Below are 26,018 nucleotides of genomic sequence, written 5' to 3' on the forward strand. Positions count from 1 at the left end.
AGAAGTTTATTAATGTTATGACACAGTAAGACACCAAGAGTTACAATGCCTATGCACATGTCCAACAGTGCATACCCTCCTACAAAAAGACAAAAGCAGAAAACTCGCTGAGATGCAGGAGTAACAATCTGACACAGGAGTCAAACGATGGAACTGCCTCTTCTGCAGCAAAGCTTTGAGTTGTGCGGTTAAATGATAGTCTTGGTCCACCCCTTCAGGGTCTTCTTGCAGCTCACCTTTAGGAGTGTAACTGAGTGATGCAGTAGAACATTCAGATTCAGGATTTGGCCTCCAGATTAAAAAACAAAAACAGGGACATGCGACCTTCCCTCCTGAAGCACCCGTGCCCATTTTGGGGGCTGCAGGGAACTGGGATGTCCCCCAAGTAGCCTGAGGTTAACAGGTCACATGGGAAACACAAAGTACTTTATAAGTTCACATTTTGTAACATACTTAAGAGCTTAATACACAAAACTCATAAGGTAGTGTGACCACAAGTAAAGACTTCAGCAGCCAAAGAAAACCTCTGAAAGACTTTTAACCCCTTATGAAGCTTTCAGAATTAAATTTCCTTTCTAGAAAAGGCTAGTCTCATTATGGTGTGACAAGAACTCAGGAAGCAGCAAAAAGAAAAAGAAATGAAAGAGAGAGAATAGCACCTTAGAAGATATTAAAAGAGTAGGTTAAAAAGAAAAAACTAAACCTTTATCTTCCTTCCATTCTTAAACAAAGTAGGTATCCAAGCACTGCTTTGTGCTCCCTTGAAGAAAAAAGCTATAATCAGACCTCAATATAAGGATATAAGGGATGGAGAAGGTAGTTGATAGCAGCCTCATGACTGGGATGTGACTACAGGCGCATGAAGTAGACTAAATTATCAACTGACTCCCTTGCCATGAAGGACTCTATTGTTCAGTCCTTTACAAAGGAAGGGACTGGTCCAAATCATGGTGACGGATATAAAATAACACGACTGGGTGAGTATTCACACAGCACCATTTACCTAAAACAACAAATGTACCCTAAAAAAAAAAAAAACCCTTCTGGATTAAAATCCCCACAACATGCCTGTGAGGACACAACAAGAAGACCCAGCCAAAATTGGTTCCTCATTTAATGCGGTATAGTTTTAAGTGCATTCCTGTAACATCATCTCTTTCTTAGAGAAAAGAGGACCCTCAGAAAGCCCCCTCACAATCAGGTATCTATCTTCAAATCTTCTGGAGCTCTAATTATTTGTTCCCATTGCTCAAATTGTTTTCCTCTCTCTGTCGCGGTGTCGGAAATGGTCTCACCAGGTAGGCCCTAGACAACCACGAGTGGTCCAAAGACCCGTGAGGTTTAACCACTGAAAACGTAAACTGCCAATACCAACCCTGCCTTTGCCTCTTCTGACTTCCTTCCGTGACCAGAGGTAAATACCAATGTCTAATAATCTGTGCACTAGGTTAACAAAAGAGGCTAAGCCAAATCTATGAGACAGACCTAACAAAAGTAGATTTTAAAAAAATAGATCTTGGCAAAAAATATAAAAGAAAGGTGATTTTTCGGTAACATATACAGTACATAATGCTATATGGAAAGCTCCAGAACTACTTAGTGGAGAACAATGGAAAAGGGCCATCCTTTTAAAAAAACAAAAATGGGAGGAGGGGGTCATTGTTGTCTGTCATAATTGAGAAGTGAACTCTTCTATCACAGAGGATTTTTATCCCTACATCACAGAGGACTACTTAACTATACACTGCCAATCCTTCCTGACAGCTCAGACACATTTCTTAATGGTTTCTAGAAAATCCCACACAAATTAAAACTTAAAAAAAGTTGCCATCAGAGAATGGAGGAAGCTGTCATAAAGTACTGAAAGCACAAAAGGAAGAAATATAGGTTATGCACAACCTCACTTCCTCATCTCTAAACAAAGGCAGCCTGTAAATACCACAGTACGCATATTTGGTGTACTTTAGATATCAAAGAAGCTTTGAAAAATAGCACATACTAAAAGATGATTTAATTATAAATAACTGCTAAGACAGTCTCTAAGTCCTCACTGAAAACCTCTTGAAGGGTTTGTTTTCTGTTTTTGTTTTTTCCCTCTGACCTAAAAAGTCAAGAAGAAAACCATAAAGCGGTCAGCTGTAAGAAAGGAAAATAACAATGGCCCCTTGGCCCAAATGGCACATAGCAAGACAAAAGAAAGGAATTCCTCTACCTCACCACTTCTTTCGTTGATTCTAAATTGATGATACTTCATTTAATATTTTCAAACACAGTCAGAGCAAACCATTGCCTCCTGATCCTACCAACTCTAAGGAAATTAAGGTTATACAATTCAGATTACCCAAAGACAAATGGTGATGAGATCATTAAACCAATGAGTCTATGCTGTATGCTAAGTCATGGCTGAAAATGTCCACGGAGCACAAAACAAGGAATACTTATCCCAAGCAAACATTCTGTCTGGTAGCATATCAGGAAGCTACAAGCTCCATTTCATTTAAAAAAAAAAAAAAAATCTATTTTGGCACCAGCAGTGGCAAATGTTTAGAATTCTCCTTCAAATAATTAGAAGATCACATGTAATACATCGAAGAGCAAAGGCAAAACAAAATTATCTTTCTGTTTGGGAAAAGAATTCCTTCTTCAATTAAAGTATAACTTATTAAAAGGGTAGTTAGGAGTCTTTTCTGAGAGTTTTTGAACAGTTTATAAATACAAAAAGAACATTTCTTCAATAAATAAATGGTTCCTAAAGTCTTTACTGATGACTTTCAGAATTCTCCATCACTGCTTGCCCAGGCCAGCTCCACTCATCCCAGAGGCTTTAGCGGCCGGTGGAACGAGTTGTTTTCTATTATCAGATGGGTGACTCTTCTTAAATCATGCAGACTTGCATTAATATGTGTCTTCATAGTCTGAATCCTGAGGGGAAAGAACAGTTGGTGTGATGCGTATAGGAAACATAATAACACAGTCAGAATTTAGGCAAAGATGGCACGTTTGGATCCCCCCCCAAACGGACCTTGCAACCCATCAGCAAATCCTTCTGACTTTACCTTCAAAATGTAATCAGAATACAATCACTTCTCACCACCTCTACCACCACCGCCCTAGTCCAAACCACCACTATCTTCTCTGACGTAGATCTTTGCTAAAGCCCCTCAATTGGTTTCCCTAATTCTGTACGGTCCCTTACCACCTGTTCTCAACAAAGAAGCCAGAGTGATCCTTTGAAAACATAAATCAGTTCACATTGACTCTTAAAACCATCAATGGATTGTTTCATTAAAAGTCCATCATTGCAGCACTATTCACAACAGCAAAAAGGTGGAAATAACTAAAGTGACCATCAACAGGTGAAGGGATAAACAAAGTATGGTCTATGTATACAATGGGCTACTACTCCACCATAAAGAGAAATGAAGCTCTGATACGTGCTATGATATGGATGAACCTTGAAAACATGCTGAGTGAAATAAGTCAGTCACAAAAGGACAAATACTATATGATCCTACTTATAAGAAATATCTAGAATAGGCAAATGTATAGAAACCAAGGTTACCAGTGGTTACCAGGGGCAGGAGGGAGGGGAAAAGAGGGAGTCATTGTTTAGCAAGCAATGAGTATCTGTTAAACTTGGCAATGGATACTCCTGATGGTTGCACAGCATAATTAATATAATGGGTGTACTAAATTGTACATGTAAAAAAATGTTGAATTGGCAAATATTATGTTATACATATTTTTACCACAATAAAAAAATACTCTGCAGTGTTATGGCTTGAATATGTGTTATAACATAGTTTATAAAGAAAATCTTCTACATTCTACTTTGGTAGGTAGTGTCTAGGGTCCTAAAATCTTGTGAGTGGCCATCTAAGAGACTCCACTGGTCTCACCCCTTTGGGAGCAAGGAGGAATGAAGAAAACTAAAAACACAAGAGAAAGATTAGTCCAAAGGACTAGTGGACCACAACTACCACAGCCTCCACCAGACTGAGTCCGGTACAACTGGATGGTGCCTGGCTACTACCACTGACTGCTCTGACAGGGATCACAATAGAAGGTCCCAGACAGAGCTGGAGAAAAATGTAGATCAAAATTCTAGCTCACAAAAAAAGACCAGACTTACTGGCCTAACAGAGACTGGAGAAACCCCAAGAGTATGGCCCCTGGAAATCCTTTCGGCTCAGTAATGAAGTCACTTCTAAGGTTCACCCTTCAGCCAAAGATTAGACAGGCCCATAAAACAAAACAAGACTAAAGGGGCATGCCAGCCCAGGGGCAAGGACTAGAAGGCAAGAGGGGACAGGAAAGCTGGTAATAGGGAACCCAAGGTCAAGAAGGGAGAGTAATGACATGTCCTGGGGTTGGTAACCAAAAATGTCATAAAACAATATGTGTACTAACTGTTTAATGAGAAGCTAGTTTGTTCTGTAAACCTTCCTCTAAAGTACAATAAAAAAATAGGTATGTGTTGTAAATTCTAACCCCTGTACCTTGGATACGATCTCATTTGGGAATAGGGTTCCCTTTGTCATATAAATGAAGCCATATCAGTGTAGGGTGTGTCTTAAGTGATTGTACTTTTGAGCTACAAAAAGAGTACATTGGGCACAGAAGCAAGGAAGCACAGGTGGGGGAAGATAGATTCATGCTGCGTGAAGATCGCCAAGGAACCAAGGAACAGAAGCTGAAAAGAGACCTTTCCCCCAACTCCCCCCAACCCCGCAGACAACAGAGAAAGAAAGTGTTCCCCTTAGAGCCAGTGCCCTGAATTAGGATGTCTAGCCTCCTAAGATGTGAGAAAATAAATTTTTGTTCATTAAAGTCACCCACTTGTGGTATTTCTGTTACAGCAGCACTAAGAAACTAAGACACACGATTAAAAAAAAAAAAAAAGTGAAAGCCCAGGTCATTATAATCACCTACCAGGCTCTCTAAGCTCTGGCTACTGCATTATCTCCGTGATTTCAACAAATACTATTCTTCTCCTTGCTCACTTCATCCCAGCCACACTGGCCTCCTTGCTGTTCCTAGAACATGCCACGTCTGCCCCCTCCTCAGAATCTTTGCAGCTGCCCTCTCCTCTGCCTGGAATGCTATTGCACACTGGCCAGAAGGCTTGCTATCTCCTTCTTTTAGGTGTTCGCCCAGATAGCTCAGTCAAAGCGTTCCTAGCTGCCTTACTTAACATGCACCCCCTCCAGCAGCCCCAACCCCCTTTCCTGTCTTATTTTTCTCCAGAGCATTAAGCACCAACAGATACACTATATATCTTTTTTTTTTTTTTTAATTTAGCTAGCTATTGTTTATACTTCAATTTAAGAGAAGGTGATATTCCCGCTCTGTCCTGAAGGATGTCAAAGAGTTTTCTAGGTAAAGAATACAAGTTCTTTGAGGACAGAGATTTTTGCCAGTTTTGCTCACTGCTGTTTCCTAAGTACCTAGAATAGTATCTGGCATATGCCAGGTGCTCAATAAATAACTGTTGAATGAATTAACATCTGAAATGTAGGCAATAATCGTATGCACGATTATCTTATTTTGTGTTATCAAAATACTCAAACTCAAAGGGTTGGTGTTAAGTTCTCTACCGGCACTATCAACCTTTTCCTCATTTTACCTATTGCATTCACGTACACAAGAGAAAAGGAGCCCTGGTGGCAGAGTAGTTAAGCATTCGGCTGCTAACCAAAAGGTTGTTTGTTTGAACCTACCAGCCGCTCCACGGGAGAAAGATGTGGCAGTCTGCTTCTGTAAAGATTTACAGCCTTGGAAACCCTATGGGGCAGTTCTACTCTGTGCTGTAGGGTCACTATAAGTTGAAATCGACTTGACAGCAGTGGGTTTGACACAAGAGAAAGAAAAACAAAGAAGACTGCAATGTGTAATCAGGCTATGGTCATCTGGCCAAGTGCTGAGTTTGGCAGTAAGTACACAAAGAGGGCTCAAGTTTAAACTCTGCAATGACAGGTACGTCTCATATTAGACCATAAGTTGCATGTGACCTCTTTCCAACTTCACCACATCAGAGTCTTTCCTGCTCCTGGGATCCTGGGACAGTCACACAAGTCTACCAGTCATGGCAAATGCTCAAAGGTGGAGGGATGACAGCCTTTTGAAATTTAAATCAAAACTCCTGCCTTCCAAGTGGGTATTTCTTATCAATAAAAGAATGTCATCTTTAGATGTCAAGTCATCTAAAAGGTTATATCACTCCAACCTCCTAGAAAAAATTGAGGCTCAACAGATGGCCCAGACAGTTGAAGTCCCCTAGTAGGAACACAGTGGCAATTGGACATGCTCCTTCCAGGATTTTCTGTTAGTCAGCAGAGACTGCTCTACACAATCCCTTTCCCAACCTAAGACAAGCATTCTTTGCCCATGAGACAGAAAACAAAATAATGGTTAGAATTGGTAGGGGGCTCTTGAGAGCAAAATGCTTTGGGAAAGACCCAGTTGATACCTTACTTTGGACCTACCTGCTACATGTGAGGACCAAAGAATCCCCTTTAGTAAGCAGAAAGTGAAACACCACAGAAAACAGAAGGGGCGTGGACTTACCAGGCACTCAGCACAACGCATGCAAAGCCTCCCCATGCAGTTGTCTCCTTCCTCTTGGTCAGTGCTGAGAAAGAGTATGGACTAAAGTGAATAATCACTATCCGCAGTACAACAGAGCAGTTAAGAGCCAGCTAGTGAAGTCAGACAGGTCTGGTTTCAAATTCCAGTTCTGCCACTTACTAGCTGGGTGACTCTGGGCAAATTACTTAAGCTCCCAGAGCCCGTTTCCTCATCTATAAAATGCAGATACTGCCACCTACCCTTCAAGGATAGTTGCTAGGAGTAAATAAAAAATAAATACCTGTGAAACACATACCACAGTGCCTGGAATACAGTAAGTGTTCAATAAATAGGAGGAAGTCACAATCATAGGAGCCCTGGTGGCATAGTGGTTCAGAGCATGGCTGCTAGCCAAAAGCTTGGCAGTTCAAATCTACCAGCCACTCCTTGGAAACCCTATGGGGCAGTTCTACTCTGTCCCATAGAGTAGCTATGAGTCGGAATTGACTCAGCGGCGATGGGTTTGGTTTTTTGGTTTGTTTGTTTCAGTCACAACTATAGGAGCCCTGGTGGCACAGTGGTTAAAACACTCAACTGCTTACCAAAAGGTCGGCAGTTCGAACTTACCAGCTGCTTCGTGGGAGAAAGATGCAGAAGTCTGCTTCCATAAAGATTTATAGTTTTGGAAACCCCATGGAGCAGTTCTACTCTGTCCTATAGGGCTGCTATGAGTCAGAACCAACTCGACGGCAGTGGGTTTGGTTTGGTTTTGGTAGCCACAATCATTCATTCAGAAATGTACTGAACACCCACCATGCCCCAGGCACTGTGCCAGGCTGGGGATAAAGAGATAAATAAAGCATGGTCCCTCAAAGAGCTCACAATCTCAAGCAGGTGAGAGACCTGTTAAAACTGAACAGGTACATTATAATACAATGTGATAAATGTTTTAATAGAGTTAAGGCCAAGCTGCCATGGCAGCCAAGAGGAGGGAATGATATTCTCCTGGGAAGACTCAGGGAAAATTACGAGAAGGGGATATTTCTGCTGGATCTCGGAGGATACAAAAGAGTTTGCCAGGCAAACATGGTAGGAAGGGCATCCCAGGCCTAGAGAAAAGCATGGGGCGGGGTGGGGCGGGAGGGCAGATATGAATGAGCATAGTATGTTTAGGGAGAAAAAATAAACCTCACTGTAGCTGGAGTGTGGGGTGAATGAGAAGAAATGGCAAAAAACAGTGTGCATTAGGGTCAGATCCTAAAGGGACTTGCGTGCCACCCCGCTTAGAAATAGATATTTTAGCTTTTTATCAAGAACTCTTTACCCTTCTGGGGCCATGGATTCCTTTGATAAGGACACCCTCTCTCCCATTAGATAAATGCACACACACACAGAAAAAAAGGAAAGAACATTTTGGACCATCTTGAGGTAAGGTCCCTCTCCCCAGGTTAAGAACCTCTGATATAGACAATCAATGGAGAACCAACAGGGTTTTTTATTTAGACTTCTGTTATCTTTTTTTTTTTTTTGGTAGGTTTGTTTTTACGGAGGAAAACTGGATCACGCTTCCTCATTGGCAGAGTGATGTTTGATAGACAGATACGTTTTATAACCACAACCCAGTGAACCTCTTCAGAGCATCTGCTGAAGAACAGACACGGCTTATTTAAATCATTTTTGCTCTCCGTGGCTATTCTTAAAGTCTTCCTCATTGCTTGGGCATTTTCTGCAGGGAGATGTCAGGCTCAATGCCAAAAATAGGGAGAAGGGGGAAATAACTGACTTGTTGGAATTTCCTGTCAGTTTTGAAGGAATAGGACATGGACCTCAGAATTTATACTCGGAACCATGACACTGTATGATCTGATTCCCAAAGTAGGAGAGTAAGACCATACTAACAACTCTTCTACCTCCCCTAACAGTAATACACGCCAGTTTCACGTTCAGCCTTCCTCCGGTCCTCCCCAGCAGAACTACTCTCTTCAAAAGAAACTTTACCAGCAGAACTAGATGTGCCCTGGAAGAAGGAAGGTGTGGATCCAAGGCTCTGGGTATTATCCACAAAGCAGGACCCTGAGGAGGATATGGGTTTACTGCCCAGGGCTCCAGCTGGACTTACTCATCAGAAACCTCAATAGATGACTTCTTATAGCCAGACTTGCTCCTCTTCTTCAGCCCTGCAGACTTCCTCCCCATCCTTACCAGTAGCAGAACAACCACCACAGCTGAGGGAATGAAGACCAGAATGGAAAGAAGGGCCACGGAGGACAGCATGGTGCCAAAACCTAGAGAAAGAAAAACAGAGAGGAGTGGGAAAGTGCTTCCTTTGTCAAAGGACACGAGAGAGATTTTTTTTTTTTTTTTTTTTTGCTCTTTTATTTCTTCTGGTTGCACGGAATAAATTCATTATAGAAAAAATAGAAAATACACAAAAGCAAAAAAAAAAAAAACCAAACCCATTGCCATCAAGTCGATTCTGACTCATAGCAACACTATAGGGTTGCTTGGAAGCAAACCCCATAGGGTTTCCAAGGAATGGCTGGTGGATTCAAGCTGCAGGCCTTTTGGGTAGAAGCCAAACACTTAACCACTACACCTCAAAAAAAAGCACAAAGAAGATTTAAAAATTACCCATAATTCTACCACTTGAGGATAACACTTTGGTACCTACCCTTCCATTCTTCTCTCAAGAGGTATGTAGATATAGGTGTGTATGTGGGGGGTAGATGTATACTTTTAGAAGTATGGATCCTATTGTGCAAATTATTTTTAGCCAGTTTTTTTACTTAATATATGATAAATATTTCCATGTCATTCAAAATTCCCTCCTGATGTGATTTTTAACGGCTGCAGAATAGTCTCTATGAGTCAGAATCAACTCAATGGCAGTGGGCAGGGGGTTTATAGTAGTCTACCATATTGAATAATTTATTTAATCAATAGTCTAATGCTAGACATTCAAGCAGTTTCCAATTCTTTGGATCTACAAATCATATCATGATGATCATCCTTGTACATAACTCTTTATCTTTATTTCTGTAAGGTAAAATGTTTAAATAGAATTACTGGATCAAAGGGCATGTACTTTTCAGGCATCTGATTCATACTACCAAACTGTCTTCCAGAAATACTGTATCAATTTCTACTTCCACCAGCAGTATATGAATGTGCCCAGGTCTTTGAAACCTATAAGTTACTATCAGCAAGAAAGAAAGGAGGAAGGGAGGGAGGGAGGCAGGAAGGAAAGAGAAAAAAAGAAACATGTGAAAAATGGTAAGACATCTAATACAAACCATAATGTAGTCCTGAATCGCTAAGTCTTCAAATCCAACTAAGAACTAGAAGGCTCATTCAATAGTCAGCTGGGAACAATGCAGACAAAGAGCCGTTAATCTACTCTCCTCCTGTTTCATACTAAAAGGAGATCGCTGCCCTTTGTAGCATAAAAGAACTGCCTGCCTCCCATCATTAGAGAGGGTATCCTTTCAAGACATAGGCAATAACACCAGCTCATGACTGGGGGGTATAAACATAGGAGGGAAACTAGGGTGACTTCTAGTTTACACAGATAACATCCCTCCATCTCATCAGGAGTTTGCCATACATTCCACAAGACCTATTGTTACCCAAAGAAAAAAGAAAAAAAGGAGGATGGGGAAACTATGACAATATTTGAAGAGAAAATTCAGTTTGCAAAATAAAGATTTAAAAATGCATTCTAATAGTCACATCAGGATGGAAGAAAAGCTACTTTGACACAATGCTCCAGTGACTCAATGGGCTTACACAGATAGTTTTGCTTATAATCGATCTCTCCATAGCAGTCACAGAATGCTGCAGGAAGGCTTGGTGGCAGTTAACTTACCCCTTTCTGTGACTGTTAGCTCTGTCATGGGAATGTTATGATGTACGTCCGGGGGATTCTTAACAGCACAGCTGAATGTCCCATTGTCCTTCACCGTAGGGTTGCTTATGCTAATGGACGCATCCCCTTTGTATACATTTCCAACCCAGGAAATGCGATCCCGAAATCTGCCTGATGTGGCTGGGTATGTGAAAGACTGGTAATGAAAAATCTAAGAGAGCAATGCAGTGAGAAAAAAAAAAAATTAATTTGGAAAATTAATGAAAATGTAAAGCCAAGTAGATACAAAATAAGGTTCAATTGTGGACAATTTTTTTTTTTTTTTTTACGATTTGTTCACTCCATCTTATAAGTACAAAGATGAATAAAACTGATCTGAAAAAGGCCTGCTCAGAGAATCCTGGAATCCTTGCTCTCTAATCTCTCCTAAATTCTCCCTAACTTCCTAAAGCAGTGGTTCTCAACTAGGGCAATTTTGCTCCCAGGAGACATTTGGCAATGTCTGGAGACATTCTTGATTATCACAAGTTGGGGGAGGGGGTGGCGGGGAGAGAGTTTGCCACTGGCATCTAGTAGTTAGAGGTCAGGGTTATTGCTAAACATCCTACAATGCACAGGACAGCCCCCCTTTTTATCCAGGCTAAAAAGTCAACAATGCCAAAGTTGAAAAACTCTGTTCTAAAACAACATTTATATTTGTACAGCACTTTATAGTTTCCAAATAACTTCCACACACACATCTATTTATGTGGTCCTCATAATAACACTGAAATACATGGAGCAAGTAAAATTGTTCCAAATCTACGGAAAGAGAAACAAGGCTCAAGAAAAATAAATAAATAAAATAAACCCTGAGTTACTCAAAGGCACACATCTAGTAAGTGACAAAGTGAAGACACTGGTTTATCCTCAAAATCACCAGGAGGGTATAATATAATCCAGCTTCTCTCAAGTTATGGCAATTAATATAAACCCTGAGTCAAATGCATGGTATGTACTCAATAAATTAAAATGATGGTGCATCAGGCTTGGCGATTAGACACATCATTAGCAAAACATCTAATTACACCTGCAGCTAGGCCAGGCAGGTAACTACTGACACAGTATGACTTCCCTGTCTTATGCAAGACACAAGGCTTTCCTCTTTGTTTGCTTGATACCTGTCTACTTAGGAACCCAGGAGTTGACAACTACTGAACTGCCAATTTTGAAGAGTAATTTCCTAGAGAAGATGCTGAATCATTTAAATTGGTTCATTTGTCCATACATTCATTCAACAACTATTGACTTCACACCTACTATGTGCTAGGTACTGTGTTAAGCAAGGAACTCCTGGGTGGTACAGTTAACATGCTCGGTTGCTAAACAAAAGGTTGGAGGTTCAAGCCCACCCCAAGGCAACTTGGAAGAAAGGCCTGGTGATCTATTCCCAAAAAATCAGGTCATTGAAAACCCTGTGGAGCATAGTTCTACTCTGACACATATGGGGTCCCCATGAGTTGAAACTGACTTGACAGCAACTGGTATTAGGCAAAGGGATATAGTAGGAGCCAAACAGGCATGGCCCCTGCTTTCGTGGAACTTACAGTTTACTGGGAAATACAGATATTAAGAAATATAACAGCTACTACCGATGACTGCCCTGACAGGGAACACAACAGAGCAGGAGAACAGTGGGATGCAGACCTCAAATTCTCATAAAAAGACCAGGATTAATGGTCTGACAGACTGGAGGGACATTGGAGGTCATGGTCCCCAGACCCTCTGTTAGCCCAAGACTGGAACCATTCCTGAAGCCAACTCTTCAAACAGGGATTAGACTGGACTATAAGACAGAAACTGATACTGGTGAGGGGTGAGCTTCTTGGCTCAAGTAGACACATGAGACTATGTTGGCAGCTCCTGTCTGGAGGTGAGAAGAGAAGGCAGAGGCGGACAGGAGCTGGATGAATGGTCACGGGGAATATACTGTGGAAAGGAGGAGTGTGCTGTCTCATTAGGGGGAGAGCAGCTAGGAGTACGTAGCAAGGTGTGTGTAAGCTTTTGTATGACAGACTGACTTGATTTGTAAACTTTCACTTAAAACACAATAAATAATTTTTTAAAAAAAGAGAGAGAGGAAAAAAAAAAGGAAATATAACATGTATCCCAATGGCAGAAATAAAGAATTCCTACCAATGATTAGCAGGATAACTATAAAAGGGCTTGAAATCCTTTATTGACAAAATAAGCCTTGCTGTGTATCTTCAAGATTACTCTAACCTCTAGTGAGACTCAAATTTAGCTACCTGATTCATCTGACAGAATCCTGACTGGCCACGTATCTGCAACATCATGTTATGTGACTTGAAAAATCCACTAATTCTAACACAGGCGCAGCGCAATGGGTTTCTCTTTATATGTGGCCTTTCTTGCCCTGGGTTTGTAGTTCTGCCGAGATGATTTGCTAGGCCACAATTTTGCAAAGGGTTTGGTCAGTTTACCATGCAGGAATTAGTTGATTACTATGCAGGCTAGGTGACTGTGGCCTACTTAGGGGACTGGTCAGTTCTGCCATCCTGCTAGGCTTAAAAGGGCTAATCCCACAGAGTTTGAGAGGGACCTCACTACCAAGAACAGCCTGGAGCAGAGCCATCCATGGGGTTGCTGAGCGGAGAAACTCTTAGACCCAGCAAACAGAGACTGCATGAAACAGCAAGAGACAGGGCAGCAGTGGCATGAGGGGCAGCAGCAAGAAAGGGTGGGAACCAGGAGCCCAGCATGAGAGAGCTGCGGTGGGCTTGCCAGCCCACGGAGCGAGAGAGCTGAGCACCTTCAGGCAGAAGGCTTGCTGGCAGAGTAGGGTGCCTCCAGGCACATGTCGGGGGAGCTAAAGAGCTGTTAGCACTTGCTTGAGCAGGGCAGAGGGCAGAGGCCAGGCCATCCAAGCAAGGCCTGCTGTCTGGCTTGACCAAGAAGAAGCTGAGAGCTATCTTGGTTGGAAGCTATCCTGACTGATGAACTGTATCCTGTCTCCTGAGTTCTTGTTACTTTCAAATTGATCCTGATCCCAAGCTGTAGCCTGTTACCTCCCTAATAAACCACATAATCATGAGTACAGTCTGTGAGTTTGAAGAATTAGTGAACCCAACATAGTACAGAGGGCCGTGGAGAGGATGGCTGGTGTCCAGAATGGTGAGGGGGTTGGAGACTGAAGGTCCATCTGACCTCCACCTCAGAGGAATCAGTTTTGGGCTGCTGGTGCTGATCTTGATTCTCATCTCTTTTGAAGTAAGGTGACTTCTGAAGCCACAGCGTCCCAGTGGGTGAATGTTGTACCTAACGATTTTCAGGCCAACCTCACAGAGAACAGCACTGTAAGAGAACTATTGTTTGTATTTAAGGCTTCTGATTCAAGAGCTTCCCACTGCTTCTTCCGTCCTACTTTTGACCAAGGAGGCAGAGCCAAATAAGGCCAGCCATAGTTTCCTGGCCACTCAGAATAAAGAACACATCAGTGAACTGTTTAAAGCCTGAAGAAAGAGAGACCAGGACTATAACCGAGCTTGCTTCGCTAAGTTCACTTAGTTAGCCGTGTCTACCTAGCTCCAGAGCAATGTGGCATTCAACAACGGCTCCTAAAACAAAGTTCAAAGCTTATGCTGTACATTAAAATCAAAGAGAAAGTTTTCCCCATGAAGGTGACAGGATAAATAGATTAACAATACTTTTAAAAATGGACACACAGCTATGACATTCACATTCTTGATAGCATCTATCCCGAGCTGATACCACCGAAAGCACAAAGAGAAAGCCTTTTTTATAGCATTGCAGTCTTCAATTAGACAATCCACAAGGAGATTTGAACCATAAATACGCTTTATATGTGTGACTAAAGTGATTATGCTTCTAAAATTGCAAGAGCATCTGTCACCAACAGCTGTATGCAAGGTACCACCATTTCCTCCAATGGGAGCTATATAAATCAATACATTTGATACTCTGGGAGAAGAAGCCAAGGTAAATCTACAGCGCAGATAGACAAACAGATACACCCACATGAGACACCACCATACGGCAGGAAGTGATCACCTTTAAGAGAAAGGATGTCTGTGAAGGGGACCTACAGAATTTTCCTATTCAACAATCCTGGAGGTATCTTATTAGTATATTGACTCTGAAAATGGCACTATGAAATCATACAAAAAGAAACAACAAACGGAAAACTAAATTAAGCCATATTTCCTCTGAGTTAGTTTTTTGTTTTTGTTTTTCCCTGTAACTGGCTTGTCGGATTCTTACATGGAAGAATAAAAAGCCCTGCATGACCAAACAAATGCCATATAGAAGTTCATCTCCTTTTATTTAAGTAGAAGTTCATCTTGTATTCTAAGATGAGAAGGGCTAAGGAACACCTATGACTTCAAATAAAAGGATTCTAAAGCTGTTGACCACAGAATCTCAAAGAAACTTTCTCAAAAGTATGTACTCACTGATTCTACGCGGCTGCTGCTGGCAGACCGATACGTCCAGTCTATGGTGAGTTTGTCGGTGACATCTGAAGTTGACGTGAAAGTGCATTTCAACTTGATTTCTTCTCCCACATAACCTCGAACATGGGCATCTGTTTTAATCTCCAAGGGAAGGACTATGTAAACACCTAATCAAAGCAAGCCAAACATTTAAAATGTAGTCATTTGGGTAGAATACACAGATATGAATGAGCAGTATAAGGACACTATCATTTTTAGGGGTCTCGCCAAAAAGGCATAGCCACGAATATCTTCTCAGGCAAGCTCACGAGGGACAGGAAGCTGATATTTGCACTAATCAAGCATAGTACTTTTACGATTTTCCAATCTTAAATCACAGAATGATTATTTGGGTAATAAGCTGCTCACACCAGCATTTTTCCAAATGCAGGCTTGTGGTTATGTACAAACAAGTGTATCTACCTTCAGTAGGCTAAAAGATACCCCCCCATGCCTCTACCCCCCAATTCCAGGAATATGGCAGCTTTCGTGGCCTAAGGGCCTTACCCCAGTATAGCACAGCTGACAACCGAAGCTACCACAGCCTCAACCACGAGCAAAATGAGAAATAACAATAGGGGTTTTTTTTTTTTCAAGAATTTTATAGAACTGTTTCAAGGGTCTGTCTAGGTTCCTCCCCCACCCCCGACTCTCCCACCCTCCACATCTTCTTAAAGCTGGATAATGAATCCAGTATCAATTAAAAGTAAATCATGAGGAGGAAAACAGAACAATTTAATGCTTTCTAAAATGTAAAAACAAGGTACCATGTTTAAACCCTCCAGAGATTTACTCTTTCCAAAACCACCTCATATATCCAATTCTGACACTCCATTCCCCCTAAACAACTAAGCGCTTTCTTCTGACCAACCCTCCCACTTTCAGAGAATAGTCAGTAGAAATGTATCTCCATAGAGAACCTTTTCTTATGGAAGTAAATCAGCAGCACTTTGTTTTTCCCCATTCCTCACCCACTGCAGTAGGCCTTGATTCTTCCGGCAGGCCAAAGGCCAGCGGCGGCACAGTTTGAGAAGAGAGCTGCCCCACACAGGGTCCTGAAAACCAGGAGTCCCTCTGGTACAGGTGGGATGGTTGAGGGCCCAGACTCCGAACCCAGAGGAGCTGGGTTCAAATCCCAGCTCTACCACTAGCTGGCTCCGTGGCCTCAGACGTTCCTTTACTTCTGTATGCTTCGGTTGCCTCGCCCTCACCTGGAACTTACCTCAGATGGTCGCTGTGAGGATTAAATGAGGCAGAACATGGACAACACTGAGAAGCCTCCCTGGCCCAGTACAAGAGCTCAGTGCATGTTAGTTTCATCATCATTATTGCCACCTCTTCAGTCCTGCCTACACTTTCTCAACCTTGCCCAGGGAAGACACAGTTATGAGTCATCAATTCCACTGTCTTTACCTCTGCCTGCTTTGCATCATTTTTCTTTCTCCTCTCTAGGCAATCTAGACTGTCCACATTCCTCTTAAAAGGAGGAGACCTGGACAAAGCTTGCTACTCTAAAAAGAATCTGACCCGTCCCAAAGATGAGGGTTACTTCTGATCCTTCCCTAGTATTTTCTCTGACTTTGCCATTTCATGCTTCCATGCGCTGTTCCTTCTGCCTGGAAGGTCTTTGTCCCGCAGCCCCCACTCTCTCCTGAGCCCCCACTTTGTCCCACCAATTCAGAACAATCTTTACTCATCACTGAAGATCCAGCCTTAAAAACTAGAAGGTAAAAATGAGGAGATAATCTACACTCTCCCCACATCGCATTCCCTTACTCTAATGTTGTTAGCTGCTGTTGTGTCGGCCCCAGCTCGTGGCAACCTTCTGTATAACAGAACACTCCGCTGCCCATTCCTATACCACCTTCATGATCGTTGCTGTTTGACTCCATTGATTCAGCCACCGTGCCAATTCATTTCTCTGAGGGCCTCCCTTACCTTTGTCGACACTCCATTTTACCAACCACGATGTCATTTTCTAGTAATCAGTCTTTCCTAATGACGTGTCCAAAGTAAGTGAGACAACATCTCAATAGCCTCAAAAGCAATAATAATCTTTCCGTGATCCTACAACTGTACTCCAGTTACCAACTACTGCTGTCTCTTTCTAAGCCAAGCTTTTGTGAGAGATTAGTCTACAACTGAGGTCTCTGTTTCCACCCTTCCTATCCACTTATAAGTCCACTAGAATCCTGACCTCACTGCTCCTTCTGGTCATGGGCATCACATGTCTTAAAACTGCAGAAAACAGTGGATAAAAACTCCAATAGATACTTTTCTATCCTTGTGTTATTGGACGTCTCTGCAGCAGTGATTAATTTACTTGCTCCTCGAACTTCTCTATCCCAGGGCTTCCACAACAATATTCTTTCATTCACTTATTCTTCAGACATATGTTTATTGAGCATCTGTTTCGTTCCACCCGCTGGACTTGGGATTAAACATGAAAAAATAAATACACCTCCTGTTTTGGAGCTAAAATGCAGTGGAAGCTACAGACATTAATTAAACACAAAGATAAATGCATAATTACAAACTCTGACTAAGTGCTATTAATGAAAGACACAGAGTGGCTATGAGAACTGTACCTGTTATGGTGGGCAAGAACGGAGTGGTTACTGAAAGCTTCCCTGAAAAAGTTACTTTTGAGCTGGGATCTGAGGAAGGGGAACAAGGTGAGAAGAGGGAATGCATTCCAGGCAGAGGAAACAGCATATACAAAGGTGCTGCACCAGGAGGGAGCACAGTCCGTCAAGGAACTGAAAGGATGGCTGAAATAAAGAGCATGAGAAAGTAGATAAGATGTGGCTAGGAAGTAAACAGGAGCCAGACCATGCAGGACCTTAGAGATTTGGGTTCGTGTCCTTAGAGTAATGGGAAGCCATGGAAAATACTTAAATGTGGCACTGAGTGAGAAGAGATATGATGAAATTTGCATTTTTAAAAGACCACTCCAGGGAAGACACTTAAGAGTCAAGACTGAATATGGGAAGATTATCTAGAAAACTACTGCAACGGTCAATGAGAAATAAGGAAATGTTGAACTAAGTCGGTGGCAGGGGACATGGAGAGACCTAGGCATACAACAATACTTACAAGGTAAAATCAACAAAAATTGGTGATAGTTTAGATGTAGAATGTTAGGAAAAGGGAAGTGCCAAATAACTCCCAGGTTTCTGATTTGGTGATGCCATTCACTGAAACAGGGAAGACTAGAGAAGTACCAGGTTTGTCAAGGAAGAACATGAGTTTGATTTTGGATGAGTTCAAGGTGCCTTTGAGATACCCAAGGGATAATGTCAAGTGGACAATTGGTTCAGGAGAGGAATTGACGAAATATGGCCAATGGGCCAAATTCAGCCCATGACATCTTTTTTCAAAGTAAAGTTTTATTAGGACACAGCCACACTCATTTGTTTATGTGTTGTCTACAGCTGCCTTTGAAGGAGCCTTGGTGGTGAAGTGGTTAAAGCACTTTGCTGCTAACCAAAAGGTCAGCCGTTTGAAATGGCCAGCTACTCCTAGGGAGAAAAATGTGGCAGCCTGCTTTCATAAAGATTTACAGCCTTGGAAACCCTACCGGACGGTTCTACCCTGTCCTACAGGGTTGCTATGTGTCAGAATCAACTCAACGGCAGTGGGTTTTATAGCTGCTTTTCCACAGCTTCAGCAGAACTGAGTAGTTGTGACAGAGACTGTGTGGCCAATAAAGCCTCAAATACTTACACTCTAGCCCCTTCCAGAAAAGAAAAAAAAAAAACCGCTGACCCCTGGTTTAGAGCAAAGAAGAGATCTGGGTTAGAGTTATAAATCAGAATCTCATTAGTCTCCTGCCAATCAACTCTCCACACTATTGTGTTTTACACACACACACACAACTCCACATCTCTGACAGCTTCTATTAAATCTCCTTCTAGGGCACCTTCTTTCCTATAAAACCAAACCAAACCTGTTACCATCGAGTAGATTCTGACTCATAGCGACCCTAGGGGCCAGAGTAGAACTGCCCCATTGGGTTTCCAGGAGTAGCTGGTGGATTCAAATATTGCCGACCTTCTGGTTAGCAGCCAAGCTCATAACCACAGTGCCACCACCAGGGCTCCTTCCTTCCTATAGCTATCTCTTAAACACTGATGTTCCCTAGAGCTCTACCCTGAGCCCATGGTTCTTACTCAACATGTTCTCCTTGAACAATCCTACCCATTTTTATAAATTTAGCAACCACTTATATGCTAATAAAGGAGTCCTGGTGGTGCAGTGGTTAATGCGCTTGACTGCTAACCAAAAGATCGGTGGTTCAAAATCATCAGCGACTCCAAGGGAGAAAGATGTGGCAATCTGCTTTCGTAATGATTTACAGCCTTGGAAACCCTATGGGGTCACTACGACTCAGAATTGACTCTACGGCAGCATGTTTAGTTCAAAATACACTAATAGGAGCCCTTGTGGCACAGTGGTTAAAGCACTCAGCTATTAACCAAAAGGCCGGTGGTTTGAACCCACCAGCCACTCCAAGGGAAAAGGTACAGCATGCTGCGTCCATGAAGATTATAGCCTTGGAAACCTTATGGGGCAGTTCTACTCTATCCTATAGGGTCACTATGAGTTGGAATCAACTCAATGGCAATGAGTTTAATATGGTAATGTTCCCCAATTTATATTGCTGGTATGCTCTCCCTCTGAGCATCCAAATGTTACTAGATATACTCACTTGAATGTCACCACCACAGGACCTCAAATTGAACTCTAGGGAAGAGACGCCTGGATGATACAGTCTACAGGGTCAACTTGCCAGGGAGTAGAGAAGAACAGATAAGGGGAGTAAATGGGTCTGGTACGATGTGAGCAAAAGAAGGATAACTAGCAGCTGGCCCTACTCCCGGTTCTAGGGGTAACCCAGATTGGCTTAAACCAATCATTACATCTAGCGGTGTGCTGTTAAACAGCTCAAAAAAAAAAAGGGCTCCGATACGTAGGGCCTGGCAATTTCTGTGGTGTAACTACTGTCACCATGGCTAATTTCAAGCTACAAAGATGAAGTCATCAAATGCCCAGTTAGGAAGTGATGAGCTTAATTGGCTCTTAAGAGAGCTGGCTCCGGCACATCATCCCCCTGGCCTCAGAGTGGTTGAGGTCAACACGTGATGTAACTTAGTCCAATCAGAGTTTTATAAAACTTGCTTGGGAAGTGTTTAATGCCTCCATGTCTTGTTTATGCTATTCTCTATGTCTACAATTTTCCTCACTCTCTGCTTCTAATTAACTCTTATTTTTTCTTTCATTCTAGTCCCTGGAGGACATTATGCTTGCAAAGCAGGGTCAGCAAAAAACAGGAAGACCCTCAACGAGATGGACTGATCCGGTGGCTGCAACAATGAGCTCGAACATAGCAAAGATCATGAGGATGGCGCAGGACCCGGCAGTGTTTCGTTCTGTTATACAAAGGGTCACTATGAGTTGGAACTGACTCAATGGCACCTAATAACACCAACAACCTCTTTCAAGATTTAACTTTGGTGACACCTCCAGGAAGTTCCCTGGATCCTCATGGCAGATTAAGGGCACTTCCTCTATGCTCCCATGGTTTCTAGTGCATCCCTCTCTAAGTACCAGATTCTAAAATTATCTGTTAACTTATCTGCCTCCTCCAATGAACCCTGAGCTCATCAAAACAGAGCTTAGCACATTGTGGGTGCTTAGTATTATGTATTTAAATGAACCAAACCAACACAGTTTCCTGTTTATAAAACAAAAATCATTACAAAATAAACATAAGATTGACAAGCTCTGAATAATTTTTGCTAAGTGCTGTTGTTGTTGTTAGGTGCTGTTGAATAGGTTCCAACTCATAGCAACCCCACGCACAACAGAATGAAACACTGCCCAGTCCTGAGTCATCCTCACTATCGTTGTTATGCTTGAGCCCATTGTTGCAGCTACTGTGTCAATCCATCTTGTTGAGGGTCTTCCTCTTTTTCGCTGGCCCTCTACTTTACCAAGCATGATGTTCTTCTCCAAGGACTGATCCCTCCTGATAACATGTCCAAAGTATGTGAGACACAGTCTTGCCATCTTTGCTTCTAAGGAGTATTCTGGCTCTACTTCTTCCAAGACAGATTTGTTTGTTCTTATGGCTTTTTTTTTTTTTTTTTTTTTATGGCAGTCCATGGTATACTCAATATTCCTCACCAACACCACAGTTCAAAGGCATCAATTCTTCAGTCTTCCTTATTCATCGTCCAGCTTTCACGTGCATATGAGGCGATTAAAAACACCACGGCTTCAGTAAGGAGCACCTTAGTTTTCAAGGCGACATCTTTGTTTACCAACATTTTAAAGAGATCTTTTGCTGCAGATTTGCCCAATGCAATGCATTTTTTGATTTCTTGACCACTGTTTACATGGGAATTGATTGTGGGTCCAAGTAAAATGAAATCCTTGACAGCTTCAATCTTTTCTCCATTTATCATGGTATTGTTTATTGGTCCAGTTGTGAGGATTTTTGTTTTCTTTACACTGAAGTGTAATTCACACTGAAGGCTGTGGTCTTTGATCTTCATCAGTAAGTGCTTCAAGTCCTCTTCACTTTTTGCAAGCAGGGTTGTGTCATCTGCGTAACACATGTTGTTAATGAGTCTTCCTCCAATCTTGATGCCTCGTTCTTCTTCATATAGTCCAGCTTTTTGAATTATTTGCTCAGCATACAGATTGAATAAAAAAAAAAATTTTTTTTTTTTTTAGATTGAATAAGTATGGTTAAAGGATACAACCCTGACACACACCCTTCCTGACTTTAAACCACACAGTGTCCTCTCGTTCTGTTTGAACAACTGCCTCTTGTTCTATGTACAGGTTCCTCCTAAGCACAATTAAGTGTTCTGGAATTCCCATTCTTTGCAATGTTACCCATAATTTATTATGATCCACACAATCAAATGCCTTTGCATAGTCAATAAAACACAGGTAAACATCTTTCCGGTCTTCTTTGGTTTCAGCCAAAATCCATCTGACATCAGCAATGATATCCCTGGTTCCACATCCTCTTCTATATCCAGGTTGAATTTCTGGCAGTTCCCTGTTGATCTACTGCTGCAGCCACTTTTGAATGATCTTCAACAAAATTTTACTTGCGTGTGATATTAATGATATGGTTTGATAATTTCCACATTCAGTTGGATCACCCTTCTTGGGAATACACATAAATGTGGACCTCCTCCCATCAGTTGGTCAGGGAGATGTCTTCCAAATTTGGTAAACACACCATCAATAAAGCAAACTACTTACTTAACAACTTCCTCTTTGTTAATATATTTGAACATCAAATTCATGAGCATTTTATCATGGGTTTATCAATATTTGAAATAACTTACATTACTGATATCTGAACACTGGGTGAGTGGGTCTTAAATGTATAATTATAGAAAATTAAGATCCAGGGATGAACTAATCTACACTGCTAGAAGTCAGGATGTCAGTTCCTCTTGGGGAAAAGGAGGTAATGACTGGAAGGGAGCACAAGAAAGGTTTCTGGGGTGCCAGTGACGTTCTGTTTACCGATTTGGGTGGTTGGTTACCCAGGTGAGTTCAGTTTCCGAAAATTCATTGTGCTGCATATTTACGGTATGTGTACTTTTCTTTATAAATATTATACTGCAATTAAAAGTATAAAAAAATCAATGGGTGTAAGTTTGTCTCCTCCATTCATAAAAACAAACACGAATAAAATACTAATATTTTATTCATTCTGAAATTTTCATTTTGTATAGAGCCTAACATCCATACAGATATTTGTTTTCACCTAAGTTAAAACGTATTCTTCTCGCCCCAACGATACTGGCACTAATAAAACAGAAAATAAGCGTTGAAGGGGTTGCGGGGAGATTGGAACTCTTATGCACTGTGGTGGAATGTAAAACAGTACAACCACTATGGAAAACTATATGGCACCTCCTTAAAAAGCTAGAACTACTGCATGATCCAGCAATCCCACTCCTAGGAATATATCCTAGAGAAATAAGAGCCACCACACGAATAGACACACACACACCCATGTTCACTGCGGCGTTATTCACAATACCAAAAAGATGGAAACGATAAGTGCCCATCAGCAGATGAATGGATAAACAAATTATGGTACATACACACAAAAAGCATTCTTGCCAGGGGAAAACAGCCAACTATAGGAATATCCATAATAATTAACCAAAAGAATTTTTTTTTAATCTGAGAGGAAAATGAGACAATCACATTTTAACATAAGCAATTTTTTTACAAAAAGAGCCCTGGTGGCACAGTGGTTAAGTGCTCGGCTGCTATCCCAAAGGCGGGCAGTTCAAATCCACCAGCTGCTCTGTGGGAGAAAGATGTGGCAGTCTGCTTCCATAAAGATTTACAGGCTTGGAAACCCAATGGGGCAGTTCTACTCTGTCCTATAGAATTGCTATAAGTTGGAATCCACTCAATGGCAAGAAGTTTGGTTTTGGGGTTTTTTGTTTGTTTGTTTGTTTTTACACGGAGGAAAGGAAATAAGTGACAAAACAAATCCGCCAACCTTTGATTCATATACATACCTAAACGGAAAAGAGAAAAGTGTAAGAACTCTAGGCTACCTAGTCTATTATTTCTATATACTGCCAACTGATATGGTAGAATCAGATTTATAATATATGGAGAATTCAAACAAGCTAACCACTTAACACGTCTTATCTTTAAAGAGGAAAGACAAACACTGTCACGAAACCAAAGTCTGTCACCTAATAGATTCAAAAGGCAAAAGGATGGATGAACCTTGAAAACACGCTAAGTGAAAGAAGCCAATGACAAAGGAGCACATATTGTATGATTCCATTTATTTGAGATGTCCAGAATAGGCAAATTCATAGATACAGAAAGACTGGTGGCTGCCAAGGGCTGGGGCGGTGGGGGGAGGAGTGGATAGGGAGTGATTGTTAATGGGTTTCACTTCAGGGTTATGAAAATGTCCTAAAATTGATTGCGGTAATAATTGCAAAACTCTGGACATAACTGAAAACCACTGAATTGTACACTTTCGATGGGTAGAATATGTTATGTGAAGACTATCTCAATGAAATTATTTGATAAAGCAAAAGATATATCACTTTAATAACTGATATTATAAAATCAACTTTTAATATCTGATTGAATTGTCTGGGTTGCTGTATTTGAAATATGCTCAAAACAAAATGGCATCAGGTTTAAGAAACCATCCACCATTTCTAGATTTTTTTTTTTTTCTCAGTAGGACAATATTTGAACATTTCCTGTGCGTTTGTGTGTGAGAGAGAAACAGACAGAACTGGAATTATGAATTTGGAGTGACAGGCTAGCTGAAATACTCTCTAAATATTGCAAAATAATTTAGCTGGAAAACTGGACACCTATGATGACATAGGCAGCTGGGAAGGACCAGGGAGTGCGCTGGCAGCATGAGTCACCAGATAAATAAAAATTTCCCAGTCTTACCTGCTGAAATTTAGGACACCTGAAATCTTTATATTAAAGGTACTTTTCAGAAAACCCCATTAACTACTATAGGGGGAAATTTTATAATTTGCTCTAATGCTACCTATCAATATTTTCATCTGTTTTACTAATATTTTTTTCCCATGGGAAGACATACACACAAAATACAGGAAATAATTGTGCCCTAAAATTAAGGTACTTAGATTGGACTGAAATGTATGCAATTTAAAAACTTCCCCAAATTTTAAGAATATGTGACAGTGTGAACAGTATAGTTTTGTATTAGTTTTAACAGATTAAAATTTAAACAGGAATAACCCTTCCTTTTATTTAAAAAAGTTAATAAAATGCTAAAGCAGTTTTGTTCCTCAACAAATTGCTGCTCTATTAAAACGAAACCACATCACATCCCTTCTCTGACTAGTAAACATTTTATTTCATAGCCCCAATCGCCTACAAAAAATAAAACTACCAACAGTCATGGTTTTCTTTTTCAAAATTACAGGAACAAATTATTGAACGCCAGAGTAGCTCTTTTCTAATTAGGGTATTAAACCAAAACCAAACCCACTGCCCAGTGCATGCGGACTCATCGCGACCCTATAGGACAGAAACCAACTGCCCACAGGGTTTCCAAGGCTGTAATCTTTACAGAAGCAGACTGCCACACCTTGCTCCCGCCAACCGGCGGCTGGTGGGTTTAAACACCCCTCAACCCCACCTTTGGGTTAGCAGCCAAACGGTTAACCACTGTGCCACCAGCAAGCCCTAGTTAGGGTATGAAAAAAAATAAGCCGCCCACAAAACCGCAGCAGTCATCTGCTGATATTGACAACTGGATAACGCCACCAAGTGCCCCAAAAACTCGCGTCCTTCACGGTTCCATCAGTCATGCCATCCCGACAACAGAATGTCAAGTCACGAAAGGTGGCGAACTCCCAGGAGCTCAGGAAAGGTCCCACAAGCTAACACGTCCCCTAAGCAAGTCAAACGACGAGCAAAGAAGCTCCCTGGTGCCTCCACCCCTTCCTTTCTTCCCAGGTGCGGACTGGGGTCTTTCTTGGGACGTCCCCGCCCGGAACCGGAAAAGCGACCATCTTCCCCAAACCCCCGGCCGGAAGTGGGGCTGAGCCAGGCGGCGCACTCACCCTGGAAGAATAGAGCGCCCAGCAGTGAAAAGAGAGCGCAGCCACGGCTTCCAGCCGCTCCGCTGTGCTGCATCCCGACAGCTCCACAGATACTTGCACACCTTGTTTACGGCTCCGTGTAATGACACAGGTAACAACGGAAGTGACGTAAGGGCGGGAGGCAGGAGAAAGCTCAAAATGGCGATCTGAAGTTGCCATGGAAACATGGCTTGGTTCCAGAACCACACCTGGGCTTGCTCATCGACCAGTAATTCTTTAATTTTCAGGTGGAAGTCAGTTGCCCTCTTTTGGTTGACAACGGAGTCGGCTAGACTACTCAGAAATTTTAAAGCAGTCAATTGAAGAGTGCTCAATTTATTTTTATGGAATCGTGCAGGATTTAATAGTCTTGATCTTCTGTTACAGAAGTTCTTTTACTCCTACAGATAGTTGGAGTTAAATGCT

General features: G+C 41.7%; 1 protein-coding gene across 1 annotated transcript; it reads right to left on the reverse strand.

Moving 5' to 3' along the window:
- MPZL3 (myelin protein zero like 3) lies at nucleotides 1-25,876 on the reverse strand. The gene is made up of 6 exons (XM_049856862.1): nucleotides 25,575-25,876; nucleotides 14,905-15,071; nucleotides 10,433-10,643; nucleotides 8,687-8,852; nucleotides 6,568-6,631; nucleotides 1-2,922 (listed from the first exon to the last, which is right to left on the reverse strand). The coding sequence occupies exons 1-6, from the start codon at nucleotides 25,645-25,647 to the stop codon at nucleotides 2,896-2,898; spliced, it is 708 nt and encodes a 235-aa protein (XP_049712819.1). The 5' UTR covers nucleotides 25,648-25,876; the 3' UTR covers nucleotides 1-2,895.
- Nucleotides 25,877-26,018: the final 142 nt, after the last annotated feature.

The sequence above is a fragment of the Elephas maximus genome, chromosome 17 (genome assembly GCF_024166365.1).
Source record: "Elephas maximus indicus isolate mEleMax1 chromosome 17, mEleMax1 primary haplotype, whole genome shotgun sequence".
Classification (NCBI taxonomy): Eukaryota; Metazoa; Chordata; class Mammalia; order Proboscidea; family Elephantidae; genus Elephas; species Elephas maximus.

What these genes read in the sequence shown, in the direction of transcription:
- MPZL3 (XM_049856862.1), bottom strand. Translation starts at nt 25,647, where the DNA reads ATGCAGCACAGCGGAGCGGCTGGAAGCCGTGGCTGCGCTCTCTTTTCA. An exon ending in GCAGCAGCCGCGTAGAATCA is followed by an intron (nt 10,644 to 14,904) that starts GTGAGTACATAC and finishes TTGCTCTCTTAG; the next exon opens with ATTTTTCATTACCAGTCTTT. An exon ending in GCTAACAGTCACAGAAAGGG is followed by an intron (nt 8,853 to 10,432) that starts GTAAGTTAACTG and finishes TTCTTTCTCTAG; the next exon opens with GTTTTGGCACCATGCTGTCC.